Here is a 14,076-nt window from a genome sequence, read left to right as displayed (position 1 = left end):
GAAACATTTATTACTGTGTCTTTTAATTACTGATCTCCTGTTTGCGCTAAAAAAGGGACTAATCCACGAGAGGCGATTTCTTTAAAATAGTTTATGTTGATATAAAAACACCTTAACTATTATCATTTTTACAAGACATGAAAGGGAAGGAGCCAAGTTTCGATTTATAATAAGCCCTTTTGTGTTCAGTATCCCTGGACAGATTTTAAAAAAATGGTTTATGGAAAGTAAAAGAGAAGGTTTCGGAACTTTTTCAACGAAAGGAAACCATTCTTTATGCCGCCGAAATTCGAAATGTTATGTTTTCTTAAGAGAGAACCAATTGTAAGGAAGAAAACTACCAGGTGATTTAAACTGACCAATAAGCCCTTATTTGTGCTATTGGTTTTGATTGGTTGATCGAGGATTAGCCTACCAACCAAAATGGCGTCTTTTTAAGTTTGATGCATATTTCAATGTTTACTACAAAGTTTTGTCGTTTATCTTTGATCACATTGAAGATGCCCTAAAAATTTCGATAACATCTGCACTGGAAATGAATATGATCGTCTCTGTAAGAGTTTCTAGAGGCTTTTAGCCAAATATTTTGAGAAACTATTGTACCCTTCCGACCTTGACCTTCCCGTCGCTATGAGTTCTACAGTACGCGATGAAGATTACATCAAATTTCTTCAAGATCAAGGTACACATGACTGTTTATTCAGATAAACGAAGATAGTATGAACGTTTGGCGTATACTAGGGAAGTTTCATGACTAAACTTTCCTTAGACCACCTGTTGATGTTAAGATTTAATTTTTAATTACTTTCTGCGAAATATGGCCATGATCTGAGGTACCTGAAAGTTCTGCAAAAAAGTGACATCAAAATTTTGCAGAATCGATGACAATTTCATCAGATTATTGCTTAATGATAGAATATTTAAAAAAACTGCTGATATCAGGATATACGAGGCTTTATTAAGTTTATTATGAGCTTAATTAGTATCGAAGGGTCGACCTAATTACTACGTATACTCTGAAAATTTAGAGCAAAATCTTGCAGCAGTAACACAGTTAGACTGTAAACGAGCTTCACACTTTCTGAAAATACAGTGTAGAAATACAAAATTACCTTAAATTGTTTACTAGGTGAACAATCTATCGAAAAAAATCTGATCGCACTGCACGAAAACAAGATGCTATACGGAACGTAAAGGTCGTTATTCTGTCAGAGATAGCGCCAGTCATTAGATTATTAAATCAATGTAAAATCAAATGGTTGTTCCAATCATTATGTATATGTTATGACATAGTGTACATGCAAATGATGATGTAGAAAATAATTTTTTCATCATTCTTGTCAACTACGAATGGTAGAGTCACCTTGTGGCTGGAAGTCCTCTCATTTCACATCTGGTCCTATTTCAGTAGTATCATGCTTCTATCAGAATCCCCTCCCACCCCCCCCCCCCTCATTTAGGGATTATCATTTCATGGTAGGGTTACCTATTGGCATTTCATCAATTTGCCTTGTCAATTTGCTGGTACTTGGTTAATTTCTTGAGTGACTTGTCCTCATCCTTTGAAATGTGGACCTTTCAAAATGAGAGGCTTGTAAACTCACCGCTCAGCCACATACTCCTCAAGGAACCAATCCTTTGCTAAATCCATGGATCAAGTGGTTTGGACTAGTCACAGCTCGGCTTGTTCCATGCCCTTAGTCAGTGGAGACAAGCAAAAGAGTGGGCAAGCATCAAACAGCAGTCTCTCTTGTCTGGGAAATGGCTGCTTTGCCTGAGCCCTGCTGTCATTTTTTAGCACCTGAGAACGTGACATATGCTAATTGCAACTCTAAGAATGATAATAAATAAGCGCCTGTCTACCAGGAAGTCACTTTGAAAGGTAAAGTAGGTCAACAACTCCATAACTAGACAACCAGACCCTATGGTGATGCCTTAAATCAAACAGTGCTGATTTGATGTTCATTGTTATCTTTCAGTGAGGAGACTAAATGCTGTTCTTGAGGAATATCAAAAGAAATATCTTCCTGTTAAAGAACCAGAAGTCAAGGTAAAGTTAAAAAAAATTCATAAACAATAGAGTCCCAATTTCTTGAATCCTTCAAGTTGGGTTCTTGAAACTTCCAATAACTTGATTCAATGCTGATTTTTACTTCTTAGGCAAACAGTATGATATACTGAAATTAATACCATATTTTTGGAATCCTCTCATAATTCAAACCAATTTCCTTTGTCCCAGCCTCACTCTTCATGGGTCAGATGTTTGAGTGTGATACAGCATATGCTAAAAATTATTTAATTTATTTTTCAACACTTTTGTGCAAGATATTTGATTATGATTTTATAATTATGATCATTTATTTCAATTTTTAAATTTTCCTCTTTTTTTCTCAAGGAGAAAGAGCCTCTTCCTCCATGGATCACAAATTCCAGGTTAGAAAATATTCTGGTGTTAAACATGAAAGGTTACTGAAATCAGCTTATTCCTACATCTGTCCTGGAAGATAATGCTTCATAACTGAGGCATAACTAAATATTTGACTTCCTAACTTGATGGAGACTGGTCTCCATGCAATTGAAACATTATTAAAATTGAAAGCAAGCTACTAAGTCAGAAGACAAGCAATAATTAAAATTAATCATTATTGTATCTTTATTTCTCAATGTTTTTCAGCTCTTACATTCAGTACACCTAATCTGTTTTCTTTTCCTCATAGATGTTATTATATAATGGTAGTATGAGAAATCAAATGGATGTAATTCTGCATTATGCTTGTAATATCTACTCTCCAGTCATTTACAGCCAGTCTTTTTGGTGAAGTGTTTCTCCTCTCTCTCCCTCCCTCCCACAATTAGTATTCCCCTCCATCCTACCCACTGATAATGTTCCCCTACCTCCCCTCTCACCCACAGGTAACTGCTTGATGTTTAAGGTGGTAAATTTAGAAACACAAAGACTTTCTTTAAAAGTAAATTTTAATAAAATTTCTAATTCCTCCTTAAACATGTCAAGGCTTATTTCAATATTTTTCTGTTTGTTGCAGCATTTTATCCCCTCTTCTAGTTGAGTATGATAACAGCATCAAAAGTTCTCAGGAGCAGGTCTTGTTCCTCAAGGTAAATCAGAAGCAGATTGAAATAATTCTTGCAGCACCAAACCCTGGTTGTAAAAGATTCAAGAAAGATTTGTAGTCATAAGACTCATTTTTGTCTTTTAACATGACGAATAAGGAAACCATAGAATTTATTAATTTGTTTGTCTCTTAAGTAGTCATGCTGTTTTGGTGGGACAAGTGAGTTTCAAAAGCTAGAAGTTGATTAAGGGTTGATAAAGAAAGATACTCTATCATGACAAATCTGGAAAGCTGACAATTTGAGTGATTTAGAGAGCTAACCTTTTTTAGCATTTGCTCTGCTCTGGCAAAGAGATAACATTTGAAATCATCATGTCAACTCTCCAAATTGTGTAACATAGTTTTACTTTACTCTGAGTCAGTTTCAAGTTGATTACCAATGCATATTTTACAGGATTTACAAGCACTTTGTTTTAGATTTCCTAAGCATATTTCAACTGTTAATGTTGATGTGTTTTTTGTTTTTGATTTTAGAAAGAGTTGTCTTCATTGAAGCAAAAGACAGATCATGTTGTTCAAGAAAACACAAGGTGTGGTCTTAGCTTTGATGTTTTTTTCTTCTTTTGCTCCTGACACACATTGTGGTTTGTTAATGTCTTAGTTGTTGTACCGTTTTTGTTTTGTTTTTTTTTTTTAACAAGGTTACATGAGGAATTAAGAAGAAGCATTGAGGCGCAAATGGATGTTATGCGTCAAGGTGATGGTAGTGGTGTTGAGAAAGAAGTGATGGAGAACATGCGGCATCAGCTCCAGCTACTGTCTCAGGTAATTATTTCTCCAGCAATGGTAGTATTCTATCGAGACTAAGTAATGCACTAGGTTAACTATTCTGTGCATGGTCATTTTTAGGGCTTCCTGAAAGTTGGGCCTTATTAGAGAGGAAGGATATCAAAGTGATGGGGCTTGTTCGAAAGAGGGAGGCGGGGGGAGGGAGGGAGAGGGATTTTTTTAGTGGGGGTACATAATAGAGGGGGACTTCTTACAGGGGGTATTAGACAGATCAGGCTTCTTAGAGAGGGGGGCTTTTTAGAGGGGAAGGGTTATTAAAAACCTTCTCAGAGTTTTAATGAGGTCATTATATTTCCTCAGAGGAAGGATATCAGAGTGATGGGGCTTGTCTGAGAGGGAGGCCTATTAGAGAGGCAGGATTACTGTTAACCAAGGTTCAAATTTTGTTGGTTGTTTTACATTCAAGGAAAGAGACAGCTATGTGGACCTGTGGCAAAATGCTTGCAATGAACTGGAAAAGCTTCAGGAAATTGAACGGGTTTGTTCTGTCTTCTTCTGTCTTAGATTTTTATAAAGTTATACAAACAAATTCTCTTGTTGCTCATTAAAAAGAGGCAAGCATGCATTTTATCTGTTGCAGGAAAAAGATGGTGAGTTGAAGGGAAGAACAAGAGCTATGACAAGCCTGCAGGTAATTTTAAGTGTAGTTCCTTATAAAGGAGTCGTGTCATGTTAAGCCCAGAATTTTCAAGGGCATTATTTGAACCTTAACCATGTTATAGTCAGGCTTTCCTTGTTTATTTTTGGTAATTAGTTGTTGTTTTTGTTGTTGTTTTCTCCTTCATTAAGGTATTGTTTTATGATCTCCTAACCCTAACTGTAAGCAAAGTAAATTGAAGAGTTGCCCAAAGTTAGTAATTGCTAGACAGTCCTTGTCTAGACAGTCCTAGCAACATATCCTGAATGCAGCATTATTATGTGCAAAGTGGGTTTGTCCATTCAATTTTATGAATTGTATCTTGCATTGGGTTTGGGATGTTATTTGTCAAACATCAGCTGTCGTGCAATGTTAGTGATATTACATCTAAAACAGCAATTTGCTGTTTTTAATTGTGCTTGTGCACAATTTTGTAGGTGTAAGCTTCATCATAGATCTGCTTTGGGCTTGTTTTCTTAATCCTTTAGAATGATCTTCACAAAGCCAGGCAATTTGCTGAGGAACTTCAGTCAATAAACAGAAAGTTGAGAATGGTGAGAATATTTTAAGAGTTGGGGAGGGTGAGACTTATTTAGCCTTGTTCCCAGGGCCTTGTGGACAGGTCTAGTCACATAGAAGTTAGGCTCAATTTTGCTTCCATTTCTAAAACTTAGACACAATAATTGGTTTTAGTTTACGATACTTATTGAATCAGTCACATTTGAAACCCTTATCGTCACAAGAAGGTTAAGTAGTGCTTCTTATTACTAGGCTAGGATTTCGACCTCCACCCTCCCTTCCCCCCACGCGGAGAACGCTACCATAAGGCTTAGTGAGATGTCATGCACTAAAACCTTGTATCAATAAAGCTAACATAACGTAGCAGACACTTTTTTTTTCTTGTTTCGTTTTAGCGTTTCAAACGCAGAACAAAATCACCTTCGTGGTTGATGTAGACGTGTCGTGTAATCGGTCAGTTGTAACACTTATGGAATACAACGGCTTTGTGTTTTGATTACTGTTTCGATTCCCGGTTGCAATTAAAGGGATCCAACTTTCTTGAATTGGAACGAGAATTTTTATTTGTCTTTCACGAATGTGCGAAAATTTGCCTTGGTACTCAAAATTTTATTTCGGCTAAACATGGTGGAAATTCTAGTCTGTATGATGTCGTAAAGTAATAACGTGCTTTTGCAAAATACTGTTGAACGATCATTTACAATGTAAAGGACCTTTTTTCTTGTTATCTCTACTAAGAGCGTCGTAACTCTCTTTTTATTTATATTTATCCTTTAAGAACAAAACAATAAATAATTTGTGAGCGTCAAGTTTATTGTTTGATATACGTTAATTAGTCCTTGTTTTGAAAAGTTAATACAATGGTCGGTTTTTTTTAATTTCGAATCTTTTTTCCTCATACAATTAAGTTGAAACCTGATGGTACGAGAACATATTATTTGTTGTTCGTGTGGTCTTATAATTAGGGAAAGCTTTTGTATCAGCTTGCTCTAAATTGCCTAAAATCTTCAGGCAAACAAACTGTCATTTCCACTTCAGTGAGTGAAACTTGATTTAAGAAAAATACTAGTGAGGTTGAAAAAGTCTCAACAGAGCTTATCGTCTTAAACTAAAAGCTTATTGGTGTATACGTTGTCCCGGAGTATTGTCTCTGAGTATTATTTTCATATTTTTAGGAACATGAAAAATTTCTCGGCACAGCTCAGACCCAAGATCAGGAAACAGACGAAGTTCGAAATGAGCTCAGGTTTGTTCAGCATTTCTACTTTCTCAGGTGTAAATCCAGTTGAAAGAACTTCATTCGTTGAGTCTCAAACTTCAAATTTTTTTTCATGCATTGCGGAATTTTTGCGATCCACACATCGGTTGACAAGTACTGTACAACGATCTTTGAACGGACCAGTGTATTTTAAAGTCAAACTGACCACCGACTACAATGAGAGTGTACTTACGGTTCTCACAGCTGGCTTGCACAAAACAGTATTTTCCCGTAGATCACATGTACGGCCTACAGTCAAGCAATGTACCTGAATTAATTAGAATGAGTGATTGGTTTCTGTTTTAAACCTGATTGATTGAAAGACAGGCTCGAGTTTTCTAGACCAATCACAGAGCGTAGTGAGGAAAAACCAGTGAAGTCCTTTTTCAGTCTCGAATTACTTTTGACGCTAAATTGAAAATTGTTCAAATAATAGAATTATTAATTTTGCGAAGCAGTATTGTTTCTTTCCCAACGGCATGTCTCTGTTTTCTGACAGGAGGTGCAAAGCTGAGCTGAAAAACTCCAGAGCGCAGAACGAAGAACTTCGCAGAACGCTAGAGATAATGGAGGGACAAATTAGAGTGAGGGTCGGTATTCTGTACCGTGTCTTCTTCACTCAGAATGCAGCGTCCTTTGCTCGAAGATTTGAGTGGAGTCTGCGATGATCAAACTTGCCTTGCGTCACGCAAAACTTTCCTTCCGCGGAAAATTTTCTTTCCTCGAGCAAAACGCACCCGACTGCGGGCGTCTTTTAACCATCAGAACTGAGAAGAGATGAAGATGAAACTCATCATTCTAATATGGGTTCATTATACTTTAAAAAAGGTGCTGAGAATCTTCCAACCGATCCACTTTCCGTTCCCTTACGGCACTCTTTTTCAGTTTTCGCGCAGAAAATAACTTGAAAAAGTTGTCACATTGTAGATTAGTTTCCGTTTAAAGCTGAAGTTTGATATGTTACCCGAGCTGTTTTCTTGCAGGATAGAGAGAGAGAGAGAGGAAATGAGGGTAACAAAGACCTTCCTGAAGTCGACACTCGAATGGAACAACTACAAACCACTCTTATTGCACTAGAGTCGAGGTGATATGGTTTTACTTTCCTTGTACTTTTCTTTCTTTATCTATTTCTTTCTATAATTTTGCGTCAACAGACAACGCAGTTTAAAAAGCGTGTTCCTTTCGAATCAGTGCAAGTCAATAACACGACTAAACACGTCATAGTCACAACAAAACCAATCTGAACTCTTAGGCCTGAGAACCGCTGGAAACTTTTCTTCCTTTTTCTTACTCACCGTATCGTGGAAAACTTTTCGTTGAATGATGCACGAAATATGAAAGGCTAAGAATATTTTGACATTTACAACATTACCCGTTTGGGGCGCCTTTTAACATTTTGATATTCTTGAGAATGATATTATTTCATTATTGTATCCTAAACAATAACCTGTTTGTAGGGTGTTCAAACTGATGTGCGTTTCCATTGAGTGTTTAAAAAAACAATTACGACAGAAAAATTGAGGCAAATCACAATGGCCAATCAGATTCAAGGGAAATACCGCAAGAAGCCAATGAGAGTTCAAAGAGAGGGCCGCGTCGAGCGCGGGAAAACGCAACTGACAAGGACTTACGATTGGCTCAAGTTTTGTATCTGATTGGTTGCAAAAATGGCCGCAGTTTTCTTGACCAATCACAGCTCTAGCGAGACAAAAGCGGTTCCTCATTGGTTCTGACACTCAATTGAAATTGGCTCAACTACCTGTGCTTCGGGTATTTCGTTTGCGTCGTTGTACTGGTCTCTCGGTATTTTACTAAAATTGCCCTTTAATGTCACCCCCTGGATGGTCGTGTTTTCAATGCTCAGTTCTTCCACAATATTTCTTCTCTTTTACTTACTCAATATTTCTTCTCTTCCCCTACTTCGCTTAACGATTTTTATTTTTAGGAATGGATAATGACTCTGTAGTCTCCAATTGCAATTTTTGTAACCCTCATATTTTATTTGTAGGCTGTCTGGGACGCTTAAAGAAGTCGGACGGCTCAGATCAGAGAAAGCTGAGCTGGAAGAAAGATTGGAAGTTTTACAAAAAAGAAGGTACTTGCTAATCATGGTGAACATGACGACTGCAAACGAACTTTATTCTGAATGCGTTGTGTTTTTTCTTTGGTAGTTCTGATCAGGAACAGCGTGAGTTTGAAGCTATTGCTCACGTCAGAGACAGTGTACAGATGGTGGAAAATGCCATTCTTGAGAGAGACCAGGTATGAAATAGAAGATGACTTCATGAAACTCTTGTATGACAAAATGCGTGTTGAAATCGAAATTTGGTTTCATCCGTTTTTATGCGAATGTTAAACTGGTTGGTGAAGTATATCGACACTCGTTTAAGAATTTGTGACGGACTGCGTATATGAGACTTTTGTGTTGTTGATTACTTTCCTTAAAGATAACAATTGCACACGTAAATATTGCGCACGCCTTTTTTTTTCACTTTGCGCGTTCAAGAGATAAACTTTTTTGTTTATTCCCAGGCCCTTGTCCGAGAGCAACAGAAAACGCAAGAAGTAGGCAGGCTTCAAGAAGTCATCAATAAGATTCTCAGGGAGGCTGGGAAAAGGACAAGAGAAGAGGTAATTGTACGGAGAATTTAAACGTAAAGATGACTGTCTGCCTGTTTTACTGCTTTGATATACAATTTTTAAATTAAGAGATATGTGGAGCATGGAGTGAAAAGAATGATGAGGTGAAAGGGTGAAAGATGGCGACTTAAGAAAAATAAAGAAGTATTTTTAATGAATAAAAAAATGTTCCTGACTTTTTGAATTGACACGACTACTTGACTCGCTGCTGATACTAAAAATAAACTGGGAGCTCGTCACACATGATTCTATTTATGGCTTGACTCAACTTACATATCCCTGTGGGGATCCCTGGCGAAAATCTAATTTTTTTTCATTGTCCAACTTTCTTGACAAACTGAATAACGTTTTTATGTTAAACATTCGTCATTTACGATTGTGGTGGGACGAAGAAAGCTTGTGATGATTCGGACCGTAGCTGGTTTTAATTTTGCTGACGAATGCTGGACTGAGTTATAAAGGACTTGTTGTTTAGTCAAGGGATGTGCTAGATTCGTTTATGACGAGCGCACTGCATACCGGGAGATGCAGCGATGTCGAAACTGCCCTGCGTTTGAAAGTGAGGTTAGATAGTTTTGAACTTCTACTTGTGTTCTAGTCGATTCACATATTGACTGTGATTTTGTTACCAGGTGGATTCTGTTCGGAATCAGTGTAACAAAAACATCCAGAAACTAATGGAGGAGATGCATTTTCTGGAGTTGGTGAGTAAATGGTGCCAAATTAAAGGAGGTCGCGTTGTCACTTTCCCTGGGAAACTTCTGTCTGCCAATAGTTCGAATCAAAATTTTATTGGCAGGCTATCCCTTGTACCCTAAAGCTGTAGCTGGAAGGGGACGGGTAGAGTGGCATGTACCCTCTATTTGTCATGAAGAAATTATAGGTTATGATTAGAGAAAAATCTCGCACCCCCCCCCCCCTCCTCCTTAGACACCTGTGTGGACCTCTTTTTAGGAAATCCTACAAACACGCGCAGTTATGATTGCGTGTTGAATAGTAATTTTATGGCATCATTTTCACAGAATTTTCCTAAACTCCTTCGGTTACCGTTACTTTGAAGTAGTCAATAACACGTTGGTCTTAATATCAGATTCGGTTAATGGCTGCTTGTACCAAGTTTTTAATATCAGAGAGTGGTATAGATTAGTTACCAGCGAAAATACCTCAAGAGGAAATTATTCCGTTTTTTACCCGGACACAATCAGAGAGCAAATGTGATCGAATAAAAAACATGACTCTGATACTTTACCTTTATTCTGATCACTAACCGTTACGATTACCCGAACGGTGTTTAGGTAATTAAATATAGATTTTTGTGGCTGTGGTGATTGGGTTGTGACAGACCTCGCCCTTGAGGTTGCAGACGAAACATCGAAAGGGAAATTACATTTTTTGTCAGGTGGTGTACTCTGTTGCATGAGTGGTACCACCTGAAAGTCTTCTCGGACAAAATTACGTGGTTTTTACCACCAGCATCCAATAGGGCAATAAAAATGGTCCCTCCCTCGCTTTGTACACTTTTTCTTACCCTAAAAGGAAAATGACAACGAGCTGCATTGTATGAATTCACTGAAGCGTTAAGAGTTGATTTACGGAAAATAGTTACGCGATATCACTGTCTTGGCCGACAACAAAGGGTCATTTCTCAGTCATGTAATTTCTTATCCACTTATTTTTTCCAAGTACACATCTACTGCACTTATCTTCTTTATTTCATTTTTCCTTTAAGAATTTTTGTTATTCTGTGTCCAGAATTCTAAAATATTCCCGGAAAAACTCTACTAATCTGTGCGGGCTAATATTTAAGCCGGTTAATTTGCCGATGACATCAAACATGCCACTCGTATTTGAAAGCCTTTTATTGACATTTCGCGAGGGACGCGGTAAAGTCGCTCTAGGTATGAAATAGTGAAAAACTAACTGTCTTTAGACCACTCTTTTGGCGATATGGAAACTTCTCCGGCCCGCACAAGAGACAAGAAGTGGATCTTTGAATATTATCCGGTAATTTAGTGCTTGTGTTAAAATTTAATTTTCTGTTGAATTTAGGAGGATTGTTAGTTCGTTACTGTTCGTTACTATTTCACGAATGTCATGTACTCCGTTGGTTTGGATGGTCGAGCAGTTTTCTTTGGAATTTACGAGCATGCTTATTATTCCTTTGTTATGTTATGGCCAAAATTCGATTTCGATTTTGATGTGTGGACATTTTTCATCGTATTCGATTCCTTTTCTTTCCGGACGCGTTGTCAAGTTATTTGCATAATGCGGTTATAAACATTCGGTCGTCGGTTTCGATAAATCGCTTCAGTTTTCTTCTTTCTCGCTATTAAGCGATACGCATGAAGACTACTATTTCAGTGACAGATTATTTTCTGCTATAAGTACGATTCTTGACCGGGTAATTTGATGAATAAGCTATGGCTGTGATCTGACACGTGAAGCAAATACAAGATCTTTTGTATTTTAACCCGATGGGATTATTTTTCTCTGTTTTAAAATGAACACCAAGAGTTAATTCCTAAGTTTAGATTTCTTAGTTTTTTAAATTTTATTTGCGTGTTGAAACGAATGTTACATATGATTATTGTGTGACATTCCTTTTGGTCTGTCGTCACGCAACCACTTGAAATAATGATTATGTCACACACTCTAATCGTTGTTTTAGTGGTATCTTTTCTAATCGAATTCCCCCAAAATGCAATTGCGTCGTACTGTTACTTCGCTTTTACTCCAAAGGACAGCTTATCAGCTCAAAAAAGCTGACATTACAGATTTGTATCAAACACTAAAAGTACACCAAACTAGATGATAAAATGGAAGTGCTAACCTGTTATCGTTACATTGGACATAACATTGTACTGATCTGTGCTTCTCCAGGAAGGAGCTGAGAAGCAAGCTCAGTTAGAGAGATCACTAAGGGAGAAGGCCGCCGTGGAAAAAGAACTCGAAAAGGTGAGGCTTCTCCAAGTTCTTTCTCTCTGTTATGGTAGGAAAATGTATTTCAAGGCACTTAATTCTGATATTTGCCTTGGATAGCAGACCACTTTTGAGTTATCGTCTACCAGGGTTGGAAAAACCCTGAAAGTTAACCCTTTAACTCCCAGAAGTGATTATCACGTAACTTCTCCTCATAACATCCAAACATTTTCCAGCAAAAAGGTAATGAGAATACTCAGACTTATCAGGTTGAAGTTGTCATCTTGATCTAACGCCAAATTCTCGTAACTGATATACGAGGCAATGTGTAGCAGCTAGAGGGGAGAATTAACAATCAGTTCTAGGGAGTTGAAGGGTTAAGAGTAAACCGGATGTAAAAGGTGGGAAATATTTACGAGAACTTCGGACCACGAACTCTGAAATTGCGGGCTCAATTTTTCAACATAATCTGTGAAGGCAGACAAAGATGCCCTTACGCCGCGGGGTTTTCTCTTCTTTTTTTTTTACCATTGTTAGCGGTAAAACTATCCATGGGTGGGTGAGAGGAAAAAGAAAAGCACGTAGAGAACGCTGGAGAGGGAAACGAAGGAAGCTAGGTCTACCGCTTTCCATCGTTACTCAAGTCTCTTATCCTCCCAACCCATTCCCTAAGAGACGGAGGAAGGTAAACGTTGGAAACAGTATGGCCATCGTTTTTTTTTTTTTTTGCACACTTCTCGTTTAAAATAATTTTCTAACCAGTGTGAATTTCTGTGGGGGATATGCAGCGGATAAAGTTAAGATTCGATTTTTACGACTCCATCAGCTGACCGAAGCTATAAGATTCTCTTTGCTAAACTTTCATAATTGCAAATGTTATAAACCTTTTTTTTTCCGCAGCTCTACCAAGAAGGTCCGTCTGAGATTGCGCGGGCTGGAATGACTTTTGAAGAGCTACAGAAACGAACTGGATTGGCCGAGAGAACCCGGGACGAGGCTTTACGGAGAGTAGATAGCCTCAATTCCACGCTCAGGAAGATAGAGACAAAGTAAATAAGCAGATTATGCATGACGTCGTTTGATTGACTGTTTCTTTGTTTGTTTATTTGTTCCTTGTGCTAAATCAGGCAGACGGGAATTCGATTTCAGTTAACACTAAACAGAACTTTAATGTATAGCCGTCAGGTGATTTGACAGGTCTCTGATCCCGGTTGTTCAAGAGGTGGACATCGCTAATTACTGGATAAATCTCTATCCGCTGGATAACGCAGCACGTTTAGGTGACACTCATCCGCTGGATAAAGCAGCACGTTTAGATAACACTCATCCGCTGGATATCGATTTATTCATCCTTTGAACCATCAGTCCCAGGAAGACGATATTTATTCCTTCACCATTTCAATTTCCATCTTTTTCTTGTAGTGAATCTTTAAGTGCTCTCAGTTTTTGTACTTTCGGTCACTTTGAGTATGTTTTACTTTACCACGTACGACCTACTTTTTTATGCTTTTGCCTTTAGACACGAACAAGAAAAATCTCAGGGTGTCTCTGAAATTGGCGAACTTAAAAGGAGAATGAAACAACTAGAAGAAGAAAATGAAGAGATTTCTGACAACAGACTTCAACTGATAGGTAAAGAATCTTTTTTCTGCTGTTGCGGCCAAATTTAATCAATTATCTTTGCGCCTGTCCCTTCCAGTTCCCCCTCCCTCCCTCACCCCCTTATCACCCCCCTCCCCAAACGTAGTGGATTATGTTGCCGACCTAATTACGATTACTAATAAATTGATTTTCAAGAATATTTTGAAGAGTATAAAAATTAATTTTACGAAGTCATGTTTTCACAATTGAAGAACATTTTACTGTAAACTTCATTTCCTTACTCTCTCAGATGAAATAGACAAACAGAAACGGGAACTTCTCCAAGCCAAACAAGCGAAAGAGACCGCCGAACATCAGTGCACTTTGGAGGTATTTTTTTTAAAAAGAGTTTGTTGCCTTCTCGTAACCTAATTCAGGATCTATGTATTTTCAATATCTATGTAAAGCTGTCTTTTATAGTAAGGCACAATTATCTCTTGAATAGTTTCCGCCATTCCTGTATTTTGTCCACGGATCTATTCTTTTCTCTTTGGGTATCGTCGAGAACGCGAACGAAATGGGAGTCTTGGGTTTTAAAG

The 14,076-nt window shown here is 37.8% G+C and overlaps 1 protein-coding gene across 2 annotated transcripts in view; it reads left to right on the top strand.

Annotated features, from left to right (window-relative positions):
* The first annotated feature begins 392 nt into the window (after positions 1–392).
* LOC113686445 (sodium channel and clathrin linker 1) overlaps positions 393–14,076 on the top strand; it is a 33,771-nt gene continuing 20,087 nt past the window's right edge. For both annotated transcript variants that reach the window (XM_089191156.1, XM_089191155.1), the window contains exons 1-20: positions 393–682; positions 1,980–2,050; positions 2,396–2,433; positions 3,045–3,117; positions 3,609–3,664; positions 3,776–3,899; positions 4,330–4,401; positions 4,504–4,554; positions 5,049–5,114; positions 6,255–6,325; positions 6,837–6,927; positions 7,321–7,421; positions 8,346–8,432; positions 8,509–8,599; positions 8,870–8,968; positions 9,610–9,681; positions 11,858–11,932; positions 12,797–12,945; positions 13,416–13,528; positions 13,788–13,867. In XM_089191156.1, coding sequence (XP_089047282.1) covers positions 631–682; positions 1,980–2,050; positions 2,396–2,433; positions 3,045–3,117; positions 3,609–3,664; positions 3,776–3,899; positions 4,330–4,401; positions 4,504–4,554; positions 5,049–5,114; positions 6,255–6,325; positions 6,837–6,927; positions 7,321–7,421; positions 8,346–8,432; positions 8,509–8,599; positions 8,870–8,968; positions 9,610–9,681; positions 11,858–11,932; positions 12,797–12,945; positions 13,416–13,528; positions 13,788–13,867 — 1,632 coding nt within the window. In that variant the 5' untranslated portion in view covers positions 393–630. The remainder of the gene's footprint in view (positions 683–1,979; positions 2,051–2,395; positions 2,434–3,044; positions 3,118–3,608; positions 3,665–3,775; positions 3,900–4,329; positions 4,402–4,503; positions 4,555–5,048; positions 5,115–6,254; positions 6,326–6,836; positions 6,928–7,320; positions 7,422–8,345; positions 8,433–8,508; positions 8,600–8,869; positions 8,969–9,609; positions 9,682–11,857; positions 11,933–12,796; positions 12,946–13,415; positions 13,529–13,787; positions 13,868–14,076) is intronic.

This window comes from Pocillopora damicornis, chromosome 13 (genome assembly GCF_964200805.1).
Source record: "Pocillopora damicornis chromosome 13, jaPocDami1.2, whole genome shotgun sequence".
In the NCBI taxonomy this organism is placed as follows: Eukaryota; Metazoa; Cnidaria; class Anthozoa; order Scleractinia; family Pocilloporidae; genus Pocillopora; species Pocillopora damicornis.
This window is presented reverse-complemented; position numbering and strand designations above follow the sequence as displayed.